Below are 14,181 nucleotides of genomic sequence, written 5' to 3' on the forward strand. Positions count from 1 at the left end.
TGAATAAAGTGTATATAAAAAAAAGTGGCTAAATGTAAAGTTTCAGACCCCGGGAGGTGAGCATTAGGTACAGAGTGGAAGTGTCGCTTTGAGGAAAGTGTGACTATAAGCACACACCCCTCCCGGCGGAGCTATGATATGAGAATCTAAATACTACTGAGAATCAATGATGGACACCATAAATGATAGGTATCATCTTATGACACAACATTAGTAAGGTGAATTGTACCAAATCACAGAGCATGTATTATTTATGCTTTCATTAGAGGTAGTCAAACAAAGAGTGGCACCAGGGAGTCCACCTTAGTTCTGAAGAGGAGGATTAAGGGTAAGGCTCCAAAACATGTAGACTAGGAAGTCAGGTACATTACATCCCCCACTTCTGCATCCCCTTTTTAATCATACCGCCTCCAAGAGATCTATTAAATCATTGGAATTACTAGGAGACGGGTATTTTTAACTCACCCAAGACCCCACCACTCCTATCCTTCCTGTGATTCACATTGACGAGACTACATCAGTGCTCCCACGTATCCCGTAGGTTGTAGCACACTCCGCTCCGTAGCGGAACAGGAAGAAACCCAATGATGAAGCATGCCACCAAGGGGTAACCCTGGTGGGTGAGGGTGTTCCTAACAGGAAAATAATTTTTCCTGTCCATCCTGTGGTAGTTCTTTTAGCTAGGCCTCTTTTGTAATGTTATATAGGCTGTAAGGAGGACAGACCTAGCCCCACAACCTCCTTCTCCCTCTTTGTTTGTGTAAATGTACAGTTGAACATTTTAAAACATTCTGTAAATGTCAAGGAATTTGAAATTGGAGGAAAAAATAAATTAGTATTCTCAGATTGATTTGTGGTAATAGTGCAGGTACATCCAATATATTATGGAAAATATGTGGATTCAGTTCAATTTAGAAAAGCTCCAACCTTTCTAATAATATATATATTTTTTTATTTACATTTGTTTGCAAATTAAAATGTGTTATTATTTGTGGAAGTGTTTGATGAATACTTATTTCTGTATTTTTGTGTATTGTTTAGCGGTTCAAATCACCAATAGTGTTTAGGCCAGAGTCCATGGCTTCCATTAATAACCGCACCCGGGCTCTCCACAGCGCGGGACGCGCAGTTTGACACCGTGGGAGTGGGGCACAGACCGGACTTCATTTCCCACCAGTCCGTGCAGCAGAAGAAGCCGCCAATGTTTCCTTCGGGCCCAGAGGCGTGTTTTTAAACCTGAACCGGGCTACTCGCAGCGCGGGATGCGCAGTTTGACACCGCGGGAGTGGGGCACAGACCGGACTTCATTTCCCACCAGTCCCTGCAGCAGGAGAGGCCACCAACGTTTCCTTCGCACCCGGAGGCGCTTCTTTAAACCTCACCTGGGCTCCCGCAGGATGGGATGTGCCTTGGCAAGTGCCCAGGCAAAGACTGGGCCAAGATCGGGCCTGTCTGCTCCCGTCACAGCCTGGGCTGGGCCACCTTGGTTTTGCTTCTCAGACATAGCATCTTGTCCCATACCCTGTTTTTTTAGTGGATAAGTGGCTATGGGGAAGTACAAGACAGGTTTAGATAAAAGTGATATTGCCAAAAGCTCCCAGGTAACCTCAACTATTACGTCCTATCTCACTTCTGTAATGGGTATGATAAACACAGAAATCTATGTACTGGAAGATCAAATTGAGAGAGCACAACGGAAGCCATTGGGAGGACGGTCGCCAGGGTCAGAAATAATAACGAACTTAGTACAGTCCCAATCACAACGTCCCCTGAAAATACTGAGGTAGTAATGAAGCCCGTGAGTCCCAGAGGACTAGATAATCCGTGTGTTGTTGCAGGGGCACTGCTAGATGTTATTGAGGTGGGCGCTATGAACACTCTGCCATCTAAAATAAAAAGGAAGGGGATTCAAGAATGTTTGAGGGGGGAGAAGAGGAGGACATTAACAGTGCAGCAATCTATCATCGAGAAGGGAAACTGTAAAGCGAAGCAGACTTTGGACGCAAATGGGGTGGGTCAGTCACAGGGGGGGAGAGCACTTATCTAGTCCCTTGTTTAAAAAATGGTGTATGTGTTTTTAAAGTAGTTTGGACACTTAAATGAAACTGTTTTATGAAAATATCTGTGGCCGATTAGGGAGGATTGAGGCAAAACTGGAGGACAGTGGTGCCTCTGCACAATAATCCAAGAAGGAGAATGTATTAGTAGAGCCATCTGGCTCCTACCAAGGTAGGAAAAAGTGGAAGGCAAATGGTTGGTAAAATATTTGTGTAGATGAATGGTAATTGTTCAGGGAAAAGTGATATGGGTTTAAAGGTGTCGAGGGGAGAGCGGCAGCAAAGGGCAGAACTCTGGGGGTGGCAGATAATAGTCTGAAGAACCATTTACATCTGCCCCGGCCTGTGCTCCGTATGTTATAGTGTTGAGCAATGTGCCTTACTTATCTGTAGAGAAGGATGAACCGGTCTTAGACCTGAAATCAAAGGTGGTGCTTTGGTTAAGGAAAAACTCAGGGTGGGGTGAAGATATTATCCTTGTGACAAAGGCAAGGAAAGTTGGATACGCCCCACATAGCCAGGACCTACATTGTGTGGTGGTAAATTGTATGCCACCACTAAAATTAAGTCACAATATTAAATGCCCTCTCACATACACAGATGAGGTTAATGGTATTCAGGCTATTCCCCTGGGATTTTTCTGTAAACCCTCGATTATACCACATCCATTATCACCTCAGACTAAAGTTAGAGGGGAAATACAATCACAGAGGCCTTGTCTCACCACTCAGAATCGTTTTGCACCACTTATGGGACTGGAAAGTGGGGATTGGCAGTTTGGGCCTGAGAATCAGTCCAGCAAAGGTAAGGGGAACAAGAATAACCCAATGGCTATTGTTAATTATTATTATAGTATTTTTTATTATACTTTATCAGAGGTGGTAGAAGAGCTGGAGAAGGTTTTAGAAAATGTATTTACCAGCTTACACTATCAGGCAATGTTATTATGTGCAGGGGATTTTAATTTAAAGTTGTGTAGATTCTGTAATACACCCGTCTGTGGGTTGACTAATCCCGAGGGTAATACAATTACACATTTTTAGCATAATGCATATAGGGATGTGCTAAATAAGATGCTTATGAAACATCATTTTGTGTTTGCCTCAGATCTCTATTTTAGTCCGAGCGCAACACCCCCAACCTTCCATGGGCATGGCAAAGCTAACACCATTGACCATATTATTGTTATGATGGAAATAATGCAGCGGCTGAAATATTTTGTTATCGAGACGAAATGTACGAGTGATCATAGCACTCTGAAAGTGCAAGTGGAATTAACTGATGATACAGCCCAGTATAGATCGGAGGGCATACTGACTGTTTCAGGGAAGGGAATGATAAAGAGGAAATTAGATAAAGTGAAGGTGGGAGAGTTTTTACAGAATTTAGTACAGGTGGGAGAAATGGCTATGGCCGTGTGTCTTAATCTGGAAGCTGACCCAGCTGCAATTATCCAGAACTTTTCCTCCATCTCCGGTAAGGTGTCAGAGTTCTTGGAGATTAAAAAGGGAAAAGGTGATAATAATCATTGTGCATGGTTTGATAAGGCCTGCAGAGTGGCTCGTCAGGTGCTTCGCCAAGCCCTCAAGGTGGTCCCAAGGGAGAAGGGTGAGGTTACATGGGCAAGGAAGGCTTACGAGGATATTTTGGCTGCAAGGAAAGCAAAGATTCAGAAAGCGACCTGGGAAGAGCTAGAGGGAGCCATGAAAGCAAGAGATAAGGCCCATTTTTTAAAAGTCATTAATCGTCCTTTATTATGGATCACAAGTCAACGGGGATTGAATGTTTTATTCCAGTAGATGCATGAGTGGCATACTATACAAATTTGATTGGCCGGGTTGAGGTCCAAGATATGCTAGATGTGGATGTTGTAGAGAGTGGTAACTCTGATCAGTCCCTGAGGGTGGTATTAAGCAACTCCATAGACTGCAGGCTAGAAAGGCTCCTAATAAAGTAGAAGGCCCACATGGCGTCCCCATGGATCTGTTTAGGACTAATATTGAACTATGGGGCTCCTTGCTGACGAATGCTGAGAGAGCAACGATAGGTGGCCCTTTGCCCACCTCTTGGCAAGAGGCAGCGTAGTCCCTATTTTTAAAAAGGGAAATAAAACCGATCTGTCCTGTTATAGACCGATTTCCTGGCTGGATACCACATCCAAAGTTCTTGGTCGAGTTCTGCTAACATGCCTCGCGGTCTGGGCAGAAGAGCAGAATATTCTTACTCAAGGACAGTATGGTTTTCACTCAGGAGTAGGCACGGTGGAGCAATACTTGAATTTAACTCTCCTGGTAGGGAAGTATGTTGGTGCCAGGGGAGGCGCTCTGCATTTTGGATTTATGGACCTCTCCTATGCATTTTATAATGTCAATAAGGTGAATTTGTGGATAATGTTAGAGTCTATGGGGGTGGGGGTGGCTTTAATTGATACATTGAAGAGATTGTCTCGAACAGTAGTATTAAAAGTTGGAAAGGGAAGAATGGGGAATGTACTGACTCAATTAGGGACATAGGGGAGTCAGAAAAGAGTGAATATTGGCCCTGTTTCTCTTTTTATAATATATAAATGAGCTGGATGTATTTTTTGCCACAAATGGTATAGATCTGTCGAAGGTTGGGGGCCGTCAGATATGGTATCTTCTTTATGCGGATGACGTGGTTCTTATTGCCCAAATGCCAATGGCCTACAGAGGCTATTGGAATTGTTTACGTCTTTTATGGGGAACTTAGATCTCAAATTAACTTTACCAAGTCCTTTCCGATAATGATGGGGCATAAAAGGACAAAGTAAAGGACACATGTATTGGAGGGGGTTACGATAAATAGAGTTGTAAATTTTAATTACCTTGGTATCCCTTTTGATACGCCCCTAACGTGGGAAAACTCAGTTGCAAGGTGCCTTGGGAGCAATCCTTTGTTTTTTAGCCAGGTTAGGAGCCAAATGTATAAAAGAATTGCTGCTTTCATATAAAAATAAATGTGTATCGGTTGGGCTCTATGGGGCAGGGGTGTGGGGCCATATAAAACTTAGTTGTCTTCAAGTGAGGGAAAACCGTTTTATTTCTCGTATTTTGCAAATCCCACCTACCATAGCTTCATTTATCATACATCAGGAGCTTGGTTTCGATTTCTTGCAGGATATGGCTCAGATTGCCCCTATAATGTTACGTTTTAGGATCTGGCTAACTTGGGAACTCATGTTTACAAGAACTGTTATGGCAGATTGTTTAACCTCGGACAGAATGGAAAGGATTCCCTGGTTGAAGTATATTAAGCAATCACTAAACAAAATGGGGTGGGGGAGTTGTTTACAAGCCCTGCATTAGTTACCCCAGCCTCTAGAGAAAGGGCAAAAATACTCTTTCAGAAGTACCTGCAAGATCGGAGATTGGCAAGAGTGATGAATATGCAGAAGGTGAGGGATTATACAGATCTGGGTCCATCCAAGGAGGTTGAGGAATATCTGTCATTTTTTTTAAACCCTCAGCATAGCTTCTATTTAACTAGATTTAGGGTAAATATAGTACCATTTTAATGTGCTTTCCCCATTTCTGGAGCTTAAAACGCTGCCGAATTGTCCTTGCAGTAATTGCACACCTCAAAGTACTCTGAACTTTATTCTATTCTGCCCGCTGTTTGACAATCCACGTAGGAGGTTTCTATTACCACGCTTGGGAAGAGCAAATAGAAGACCTTATAAGAATGTATTCACATACCTTCAACGGATGGAAACAGCAGAAGTTGGTATGGCCATTTTAAATTTTACAACGACTGTGCGGGCCATTAGGAGATATGAGGGCTAATTATAAATTTAGTTGGCTGTACACTGTAATGGATTTGATTGAAATGTTATTTTTCTAACTTGTGATCCATGATCTAATTAATGAATACTAGTATGTGGTGGATAGTTTTGTGTTTAACAATGTATGGTTGTTTTATTGATGCTTTTATGTTCAAATATGACCGAATAAAGTTTTATTGATTGATTGACTCAGTAGGGGGTCCCCGAATCTCAAAAATGATTCAGTGGGGGCCCCCGTGTTCCAGTGATGATAAAGTGGTGGTCAACAGAAGCGAAAACGTTTGGAACCACTGCTCTACGGTAATGTGTGTGTGTTTTTTTTAACCAAAAATATTTTTGTCTTTAGACAATGTTTAAGATTGATGAGTGCTCCGCAGCTTTCCCAACAATAACGTTTTGCAAAATTCATGACAGAACAAAACAAGAACTGCCAAAGTCAAAAGAATGGCAGCCAACATCAGACCTTTTGGCTTTGCGGATGCTTTATTTTTGTTCTGTGAACTTTATTATTTATGGTCAAGGAGGAACATATGAGCAGCTCCTATTGTAGCACAACAGTCTGACTTTCATTCCTTTTAGAACTGAGCTTGAGCACTTGTATACATTTTTCAATTAACATTTACATATGTATCTATTTTTGTGGTTTTGTATATCACATACTAAACACAAGGCATAGCAGAGTGGTTTACACAGATTATGTTCTGATATAAACATAAATGGGGCATTTGTTTTACTTTACCATTAGTTAAAATCTATTAAATCTTCCAATGAAGATTAAAGTTAAAGGAAGGCTGAGGGTTCACCCCAATGATTACGGTCCATTAACCTTAGGATTTGTCACAGAGATGGCCAGAGAAGCATGTCAGTTAGCACCAGCCCTTCCTGCTTAATGTCTTTAGTGGTCCCAGAGTTAACAAGACACACAGACCAAGAGATATTGTGGGGACTGTGATGAGATCCATATGTTCGCCCCATCCTGAAGGCTGTTGCCTGGAGATGGTTCATGGTTTCTTGCTTCTCAAGCTCATGATTAGACCAGTATTCACAGCAATCCTCTGCCTTCAGACCACAGGCATCACACATTTCCAAATTAAGTGATAATGCTCATAATACTTGTCTGGCAGGGTCATTTCTCCCTATGCCTACGCATGGAACAACCACTAAGGTCTTTTCATCATTTCTATGTTTCTTAGTAACAGTGTGCTGTCTTGTTTTACCCTGAATCTAACACAAGTACACAAACGTATTTTCTGTGTTTGGTTCACAGATCTCCTTCGGTCTAGTTGTTCTTACAAACTTGAAACATTTTCATTCCCCAGTGAGCTTAAGTTGCACACCATACCCATACGCAGTGTCTCTTGTATTTAGGGGCGGACGTAACTCATATAATTGTCAGTAAAATAATTATAGAAAAACGATGGGAGATTACGTAGAATTACACGAGGAGAGTAACCCAGCGTTTAGCGCTATTTTAATAGTGCAAAATGCAACCTTACTTCGAAAATAGACCCAAAGATGTATTCTGTGATAAGAAAACAGCGCTTAACAGAACAGAAACAGCAAAGACCAGCAGCCGCTCACACTCGCTAAATTCATTCTTCCTGTGCTCTTGCGGTAGGATGTTTGTGTCACATTACTTATAATTATGCAAACTGAAGTAATTGTGTAATTTTCTGTCATTTTACATCAAAAGAGTAATGTCAAATTACTTCAGCGGAAATAAAACTTCTTCCAAACCTAATTGTATTACTGACAGGTGGTTCTTTGTCACAGCACTACAAGTACACCATAACACAATAATGGCGCACACACAGCAACAGACTCACAACATTAACAGTTTTACACTCCATCACATCAATACACAGAGACACATAAGCACAGATGCCACCACACCAGACACCATCATATAACATTACCGTTACACAATTCATCCACACACAAGGTATAAAACAACACTGAAAAGCATTATCAGTCACACTAACACACACCTGCATCATACACAATCTCACCCACATCTTGATCACAGACACAATTTCTCTTTCACACATGCACATACAAAAACACACACAATGAGGAAGGCTTGTACTAATGTTAGTTGTACTCAAAGTACTTTGTATAAGTGAGCAAAGCTAGTACTCTTGTATATATTTTGTGTGTGTGAGGAAGCATCTACTGGGCTACAGAGGTTTCAGGCGGTGTCTGTGGTAGGACTGGTCAGTGAGTTGGTTGTGTATTTTTGTCTGTGGGCCTGTTTTGTGGTCTGCTGGACTGTGTTTGCAGATAATGTATCTGATATTACCATAAATATTGCCTACAGAAAGCTCAAAACCATGCAGTCTTTCATTCCTTGCAAAATACTTATACAGCGTGTCTTTAAAAGTTAAAAACTGGCCCAATTCACAAACATGAGAACCTTCTTCAGTTATCTGATTCATGAATGGGGGGCACTTTTATTTACGTGTCCAGTCCGATATTCTGTCCCAGTCCGATCCTGAGTAGCTTACATTCTTGCTTCCAGTACCCGTTCTTTGTGCATGTGGAAATGCTGCATTACTACTGCTACACTAGCACTGCACCTATTCTTTGTGTAATTGACACTGTTCTTGGACACTTGGAACATTCTCTTTCACCTTATTATGCCAAAATGATGGACTTTGTGAAGGATTGGTGTTTTTAAGAACTTGACTCAAAGAATACAGTTGACCCGCCAAATTTAACACATTTTTTATTGTTTGATTGTGGGGAGGGGTGGGGGCGGTCTCAAAGTGGCAAGGTCTGGATTGGGGGCGAAGGATCGAAGCTTTGAGCCCATCACCAGCTGGTCAACCATGTGGGGGGGGGGGGTCAAAGAGAGGAGGCTAGACTTACAGCCCGAGTAGACTGTCACCACAAGAACAAGTAAATGCTTCTGAGGCTGCAGCCCACATCTTGGGGAGGTTGTGTAACCCCCGAAGGACGTCAGCTGCCCAAGACTTCCAACCATGATCTGGAAACCCGCTGTATGGACGTCTGCACTATGGAAACTAAGGTAATGTTTTCTTTATTAAAAAAAAAAACCGAATGTGTTTACTTCAACCGTTTGATGCAATGTTTCTTTTTGTCCACACCTTCTTGTTTGCCAAGGCAATACATTATGGCTGCATGAATGGATGAGTGCATAGATTGATACCTGCATGGATGGAGGAGTGTGAGCAAGAGTGTATAAGTGGTTCATCACTCTAACCAATCATTCAAAAACAAAAACCCACAAACTCAAGAGTCAACAAAGAAGCATTCAGACGTATTAATATATTTGCATTTTAGTTTCTTTAGTTACTAAATGACAGGGCAAAAAATAGCGTTTAGATACTGTCAAGTTCAACGATGTGTCAGTCGTGAGGGATTTTAATTGCTGCACGCCAACAACACATTTACAAATTCTCTGTAATTTGTTTTGAGCCTCGCAGCTTTCACAAAATGCCCGGAACATCCATTTACTATGTCAGTGACTGTGAATTCAAGCATGCAGAAATAATACAACTGGATCATTTGCCTACCAAAATACTTCTTTGGAACCCAAGTGGAGCTTTCTGCGTGGGCGGACAAGCTCTGCTCCACAGCTGGAGAAAGCCTCTTCCAATTAGTGAACTCCAGAGTGAAGTTAAGAGTGTCATCATTTACGGAGCAAATCCTGCAAAACAAAATGTTAGTATAAAGTTTATCACCTGCATCAACGAAAAAATAACCAAGGACTTAACCTAGACAAAATATTCTACAAGAATACTTGTTTATGCCAAATGAAAGAGAGTCAAGAAGTCCCACCAAGACGGAAAACTGAAAACGGAAGGTAAGTCAATGACAAGGCGAAACAACTTCATAAACCCCGCACCTTCTTAAATGTAAATGTTATTCTGCGACAAGGTACATTTCGAGCGAACAACAGAATAGACTGCAATATACCTCACTATAAATAAAACTTCAAACTTGTATTAATGCTACACTGGGCGAAACCGACCTCCCATGTACATGGTGTGTTAGGTTAACGTGTAGGTAATGAAAGAACACTGCTCCACTTAAGTCAAAAATCATTACCAGACCAAAATGCAGAAATTAATGAAAATACATATCCCCGTGCCCGGCTGAATGTTGACTACATGCCAATCATTCCCAAATGATGTGCCTTCCCCCAAGATTTCCTTCAATGATTGAGATGCTGTCTCGTCCAGGCTAATATCAGCAGGTACCACAGTAGAAGTGTGATTGGTAATAGGAAAGAGTTTACAATGGCGCCTTTATCCGTTCTGTTGTTTACCAAATCATCTGGTGGTGGGACTGGAAACTCCTTCCACAGTTCCATCAAGCATATTGGGGTACATGATCTGTGAGCACGCTACCTTTTCTCAGGTGACAACGAACCCTCACCAGTTCCCTTCATTTAAGTAGCAGTATCCACAAAGCCAAGAGGTCTGGGGCACAGCATACTGGCACACACAAACACACATATTGCATGCACATAGACAACACATCTATGGACACCTGTGTGCAAAATGTCCAACATACAAGTTATCAAGGCACACAAAACAACAGTGGTACATAACCAGGTGCCGGAGCAAACATTAGATGGTTAGCATAAGAGAAGCACAGCATGATGTGCAGCAAGGACCACCGGGTGAAGTGCAGCATGGGATGAATAGGGAGATGTGTTCCAATGGCAGCATGTGGCACTGAGCATCAATGGAGCACTGGAGCTGTGCATGAGGTGAGCCCTGGGTGTTATGCATCAGGAGTGCACATTATCACGGACAGTTTGAGGGCGTCGGGATGTGTGCATTATGGCAACATATGGTCAGCAGGAGCTACTGGGTGATGTACAATAATAGCATGTGATGATGCATAATATGGGGACTATGTTGTTGTGCCCTAGGTCAAATAAGAGTCCTAAGTTTCGTGCCCAGCAGCATATTGCATTACGTTATTTTGTTATTTTTAGGCCAAAACGTACAGTAGTAAAAGCAAAACTGCAATGAAGGAAAGAACAAAGGGCCCTATGTACAAATCATTTTTTGAGGTCGGCGAATTGAGCTGTTTTACAACCGAAAAAAAAATGCTTTAACATATGTACAAATTCCAAATTGCAATTCAGTAACACGCTGCTGAATCGCTATTTGTGTTTGCGATTCAGTATTTGATAGGGGTGTTATAAGGGCATCCCTTCTAAATACAGAATCGTAGTGGTATGTATAAATGTCTTGCAAATGAACTGCGGTCGCAAGAAATTCATTTTTTACCGCACCTCAAAGGAGGTGGTAACCGTTCTAAAAAATGAGAAGGAGTCCCTAAGAGAGCCCTTCACCTTTGTGAATTTTGAAACAAATACGTTTTAAGAACAGGCAGTGGTATCAAGAATAATATATTTTTTTTTTAGACACATATAAATACAAAAACTGCTTGATTTAAAAATCAATCACAGACATTGTGGTCTGCTGACCTCAATGGGCCACGATCACTGTGATGGCTGCAATACCTAATGGGTTGCAAATTGGGACCTACCAAATTAATATTCATGAGTTAGGCCTATTTGCGAATCCATTAGGAACTGCTATTTTGGAAATCTTTATTTTGTACATTGGGAAATCACGATTCCTATTTTCTGCACATATGGCCCACAATAGCTGCCTTATCAGCATAATTCTGACCTACTTTTGATGACCAGTTCCCCTACCACTGTGCCTGCCACTAGAGTGAGTGGTTGCTCCACTATTATTAAATCACTGTATGGCAGAATCTGGCTTCTCATCAACCAATCATACCCCAACAAAAAGCATGTCCACTAAGCTTGAAAACCAAGCAGCACCCAACCAAACAGGACATCTGATGTCAACACCAATGCCTACAGACAGGGTAACACAATCAGTGGTATCTAGGCTAGACCATAAAAAGTACCTTGCTCCATCATGGCCATCCTGTATCATCTGTACAAATGATCTGCAGAAATCTTCAGGCAAGACTGCCAAAATTTTACTCATCATGCACTAGAGGGCATGGGACAGCAATCCAAGAGACACTGCATTTAAAGATGGGGGACCCCGGCTAGCCGATTAGAAAACGCTTTTGCCCTTAGTGTCAATTTTCTGTGATTCCCTGTCCAATGCAGCAGTGGAAAAAACAATTTGGATTTACTTCACCGGTGAAGGCCTGAACTTTAAGTCTCTCTGGAATAGGATGTTGCGCCAGAAATGTTGGATCACACACATTTGTAATTGCTCGTAGAACTAGCACAGACTCTTAACGACTGATCTACAAATTCAATGATGAAATGGGAGAGTTTCAGGCAGTCTGGGGGGCCTTTTTACACCCCCTATCCTTACAGACGGATGGAAACACTTGAATGTGGCGGAATGCATGCATTGAGATCCAACCTCTTCTCCCTGCCAGTTCATAGGCTCCTTTCTGTTTGACAGAAGCATTTAAAATCCCCCTCCTGGGGCATTGGAAAAGCAGCAAAAACATTCCCGGGTTTATGTGCATGGCTATTCTCCTAGTAGACCTTGGAGGGGATAAATGTAGTTGAATGTAGTCCCCCGAACGACCATCCATAATACTCTAGTTAATGATCAAAGTAGGTACGCACACTGTCACCCCTTAGTTAATGTGTATGGGTCTTGCAAAAGAACAATAAAATTAAAATGCCAATAAAGAATTGTTTCAAAAAAACACAAAGAGAAAAGAAAAAGAAATGTTGGTTCAGGGGTGGCAGGCGTATTTGATCTGGCAATTGAGTGGGGTGAACAACGCTGGACCAGAGGCTCAGTTAAAGCTTCATTAAATGTCAACAAAGGCTTCAAAGAGGAGCTCCCAGGCTGTACATTTTCTGTCAGAATCCTGGCCTTAGTTTTCACTGTAGGCAACTGCAAGTCTAACACCTTTGTAGAGCTGCACACTACCAACACAAAATAAACACTTTCTACTGTAGGGGCTCCCAAGCCAGAATTCAATGCTGTCTCAGGTGAAGAGTCCAAGCCTTGCTGGTCAGGATGTAAGCCAGCATCAGTGTAATTGAGTGGGGAGCAAATGGTCCGCTTCCTTGTCTTCACTGGAAGAAACATTCACAAGAGCCCGCTTAGTACGAGGCTTAAAGCAAAAATGTACCACCATCCTCCTACAATACTGCCCATGAGGCACAAAGACAGAATGGGAGTCATCCTCATACTAAGGTTGGGTCCAGTTGCATCATTGGAAGTTCACAAACTGAAGTGGTTCTGGATCTGCAAGGGGAGTCGAGGTGACAGTGCTAAAGGAACAACCAGAGTCAAATACTCGAGGTGTGGCCTGGATCCAGAATTGGAGGAAGCTGAGGCCCTACAGGATCAGTCTGTGCTGTGTGATGGCCTTGCGGCGGAAGCCTGACTGGAGGCCTTAAAATATCTCTGGAGGATCAAAGGGACACCAGAGCGATCTGAAGACATACTGAAGAACAGAACTGCAGCATGGCCTCATTGAAGGTTGAAATCTGCTGAGAAGTTTACAATGGTCTGGAGAACTCAGCACACCGACTGGAATGGACCAAGGTCAACATTTAGAGTGCAGACTATGGATGAATATGGATGTCGCCCTGAAATAGGAGGTTTGGGGGTGCAAAGATCTCTGTTTTTTTACTTTTTGTGTTTTTTCATCAATTTGTCTCCATCTTGGACTTACATGAAGAGTGAAAATGGGAGTGGGATGGGGAACAGCCTTCCGACCTGGAGTGGCCGACCTCATACCTTGTCTTCAGCAACATAGATTTTAGCTTTCCATTTCCAGAGGGACACTGAGGCCCTCATAACAACATTTGCGGTAACTGCCGCCTACCACCACAGCGACGGCCACCAACATACCGTCGCCGTGGCTACCAGCCACCCACCCGCATTATGACCCTCAACGGAATTCCGCCAGAAGGCTGGCGAAATACAGCTGATGGTCATGGCGGACGGCGGTAAGGTGGCGCTGCTGTCAGCAGCAGCGCCACACCAGCAAAACACCGCCTACTGTATCATGAGCAATGATACGGCCTGGTGGTGTCTTTCTGGTGGACGATGCTGCTGACACCAGCGCCGCATCCCGTCGCCAGCCAGAGAACCCCCTGCAAGCAGGTAAGTCGGGTTCTCCGACACTAGAGGGGGGTATTGTGTGCGTGTGTGGGGGTGTCTGTTTATGAATGCTGCATGCAGGTGTGAGTCGCGTTGAATGAGTGTGTGAATGCCTGAATGTGAGTGTACGTGTATGTTGTGTGTTGTGAATGCATGTGTGCGGCAAGGTATGTTGGTGTGTGTTGCAGTGTGTGGGTATGTATGTGTGCATGCA

The 14,181-nt window shown here is 42.8% G+C and overlaps 1 protein-coding gene across 2 annotated transcripts in view; it reads right to left on the minus strand.

Annotated features, from left to right (window-relative positions):
- ASB3 (ankyrin repeat and SOCS box containing 3) overlaps positions 1-14,181 on the minus strand; it is a 381,448-nt gene that overhangs the window by 22,569 nt on the left and 344,698 nt on the right. For both annotated transcript variants that reach the window (XM_069234074.1, XM_069234073.1), the window contains one exon: positions 9,396-9,529. In XM_069234074.1, coding sequence (XP_069090175.1) covers positions 9,396-9,529 — 134 coding nt within the window. The remainder of the gene's footprint in view (positions 1-9,395; positions 9,530-14,181) is intronic.

Source organism: Pleurodeles waltl, chromosome 5 (assembly GCF_031143425.1).
Source record: "Pleurodeles waltl isolate 20211129_DDA chromosome 5, aPleWal1.hap1.20221129, whole genome shotgun sequence".
Classification (NCBI taxonomy): domain Eukaryota; kingdom Metazoa; phylum Chordata; class Amphibia; order Caudata; family Salamandridae; genus Pleurodeles; species Pleurodeles waltl.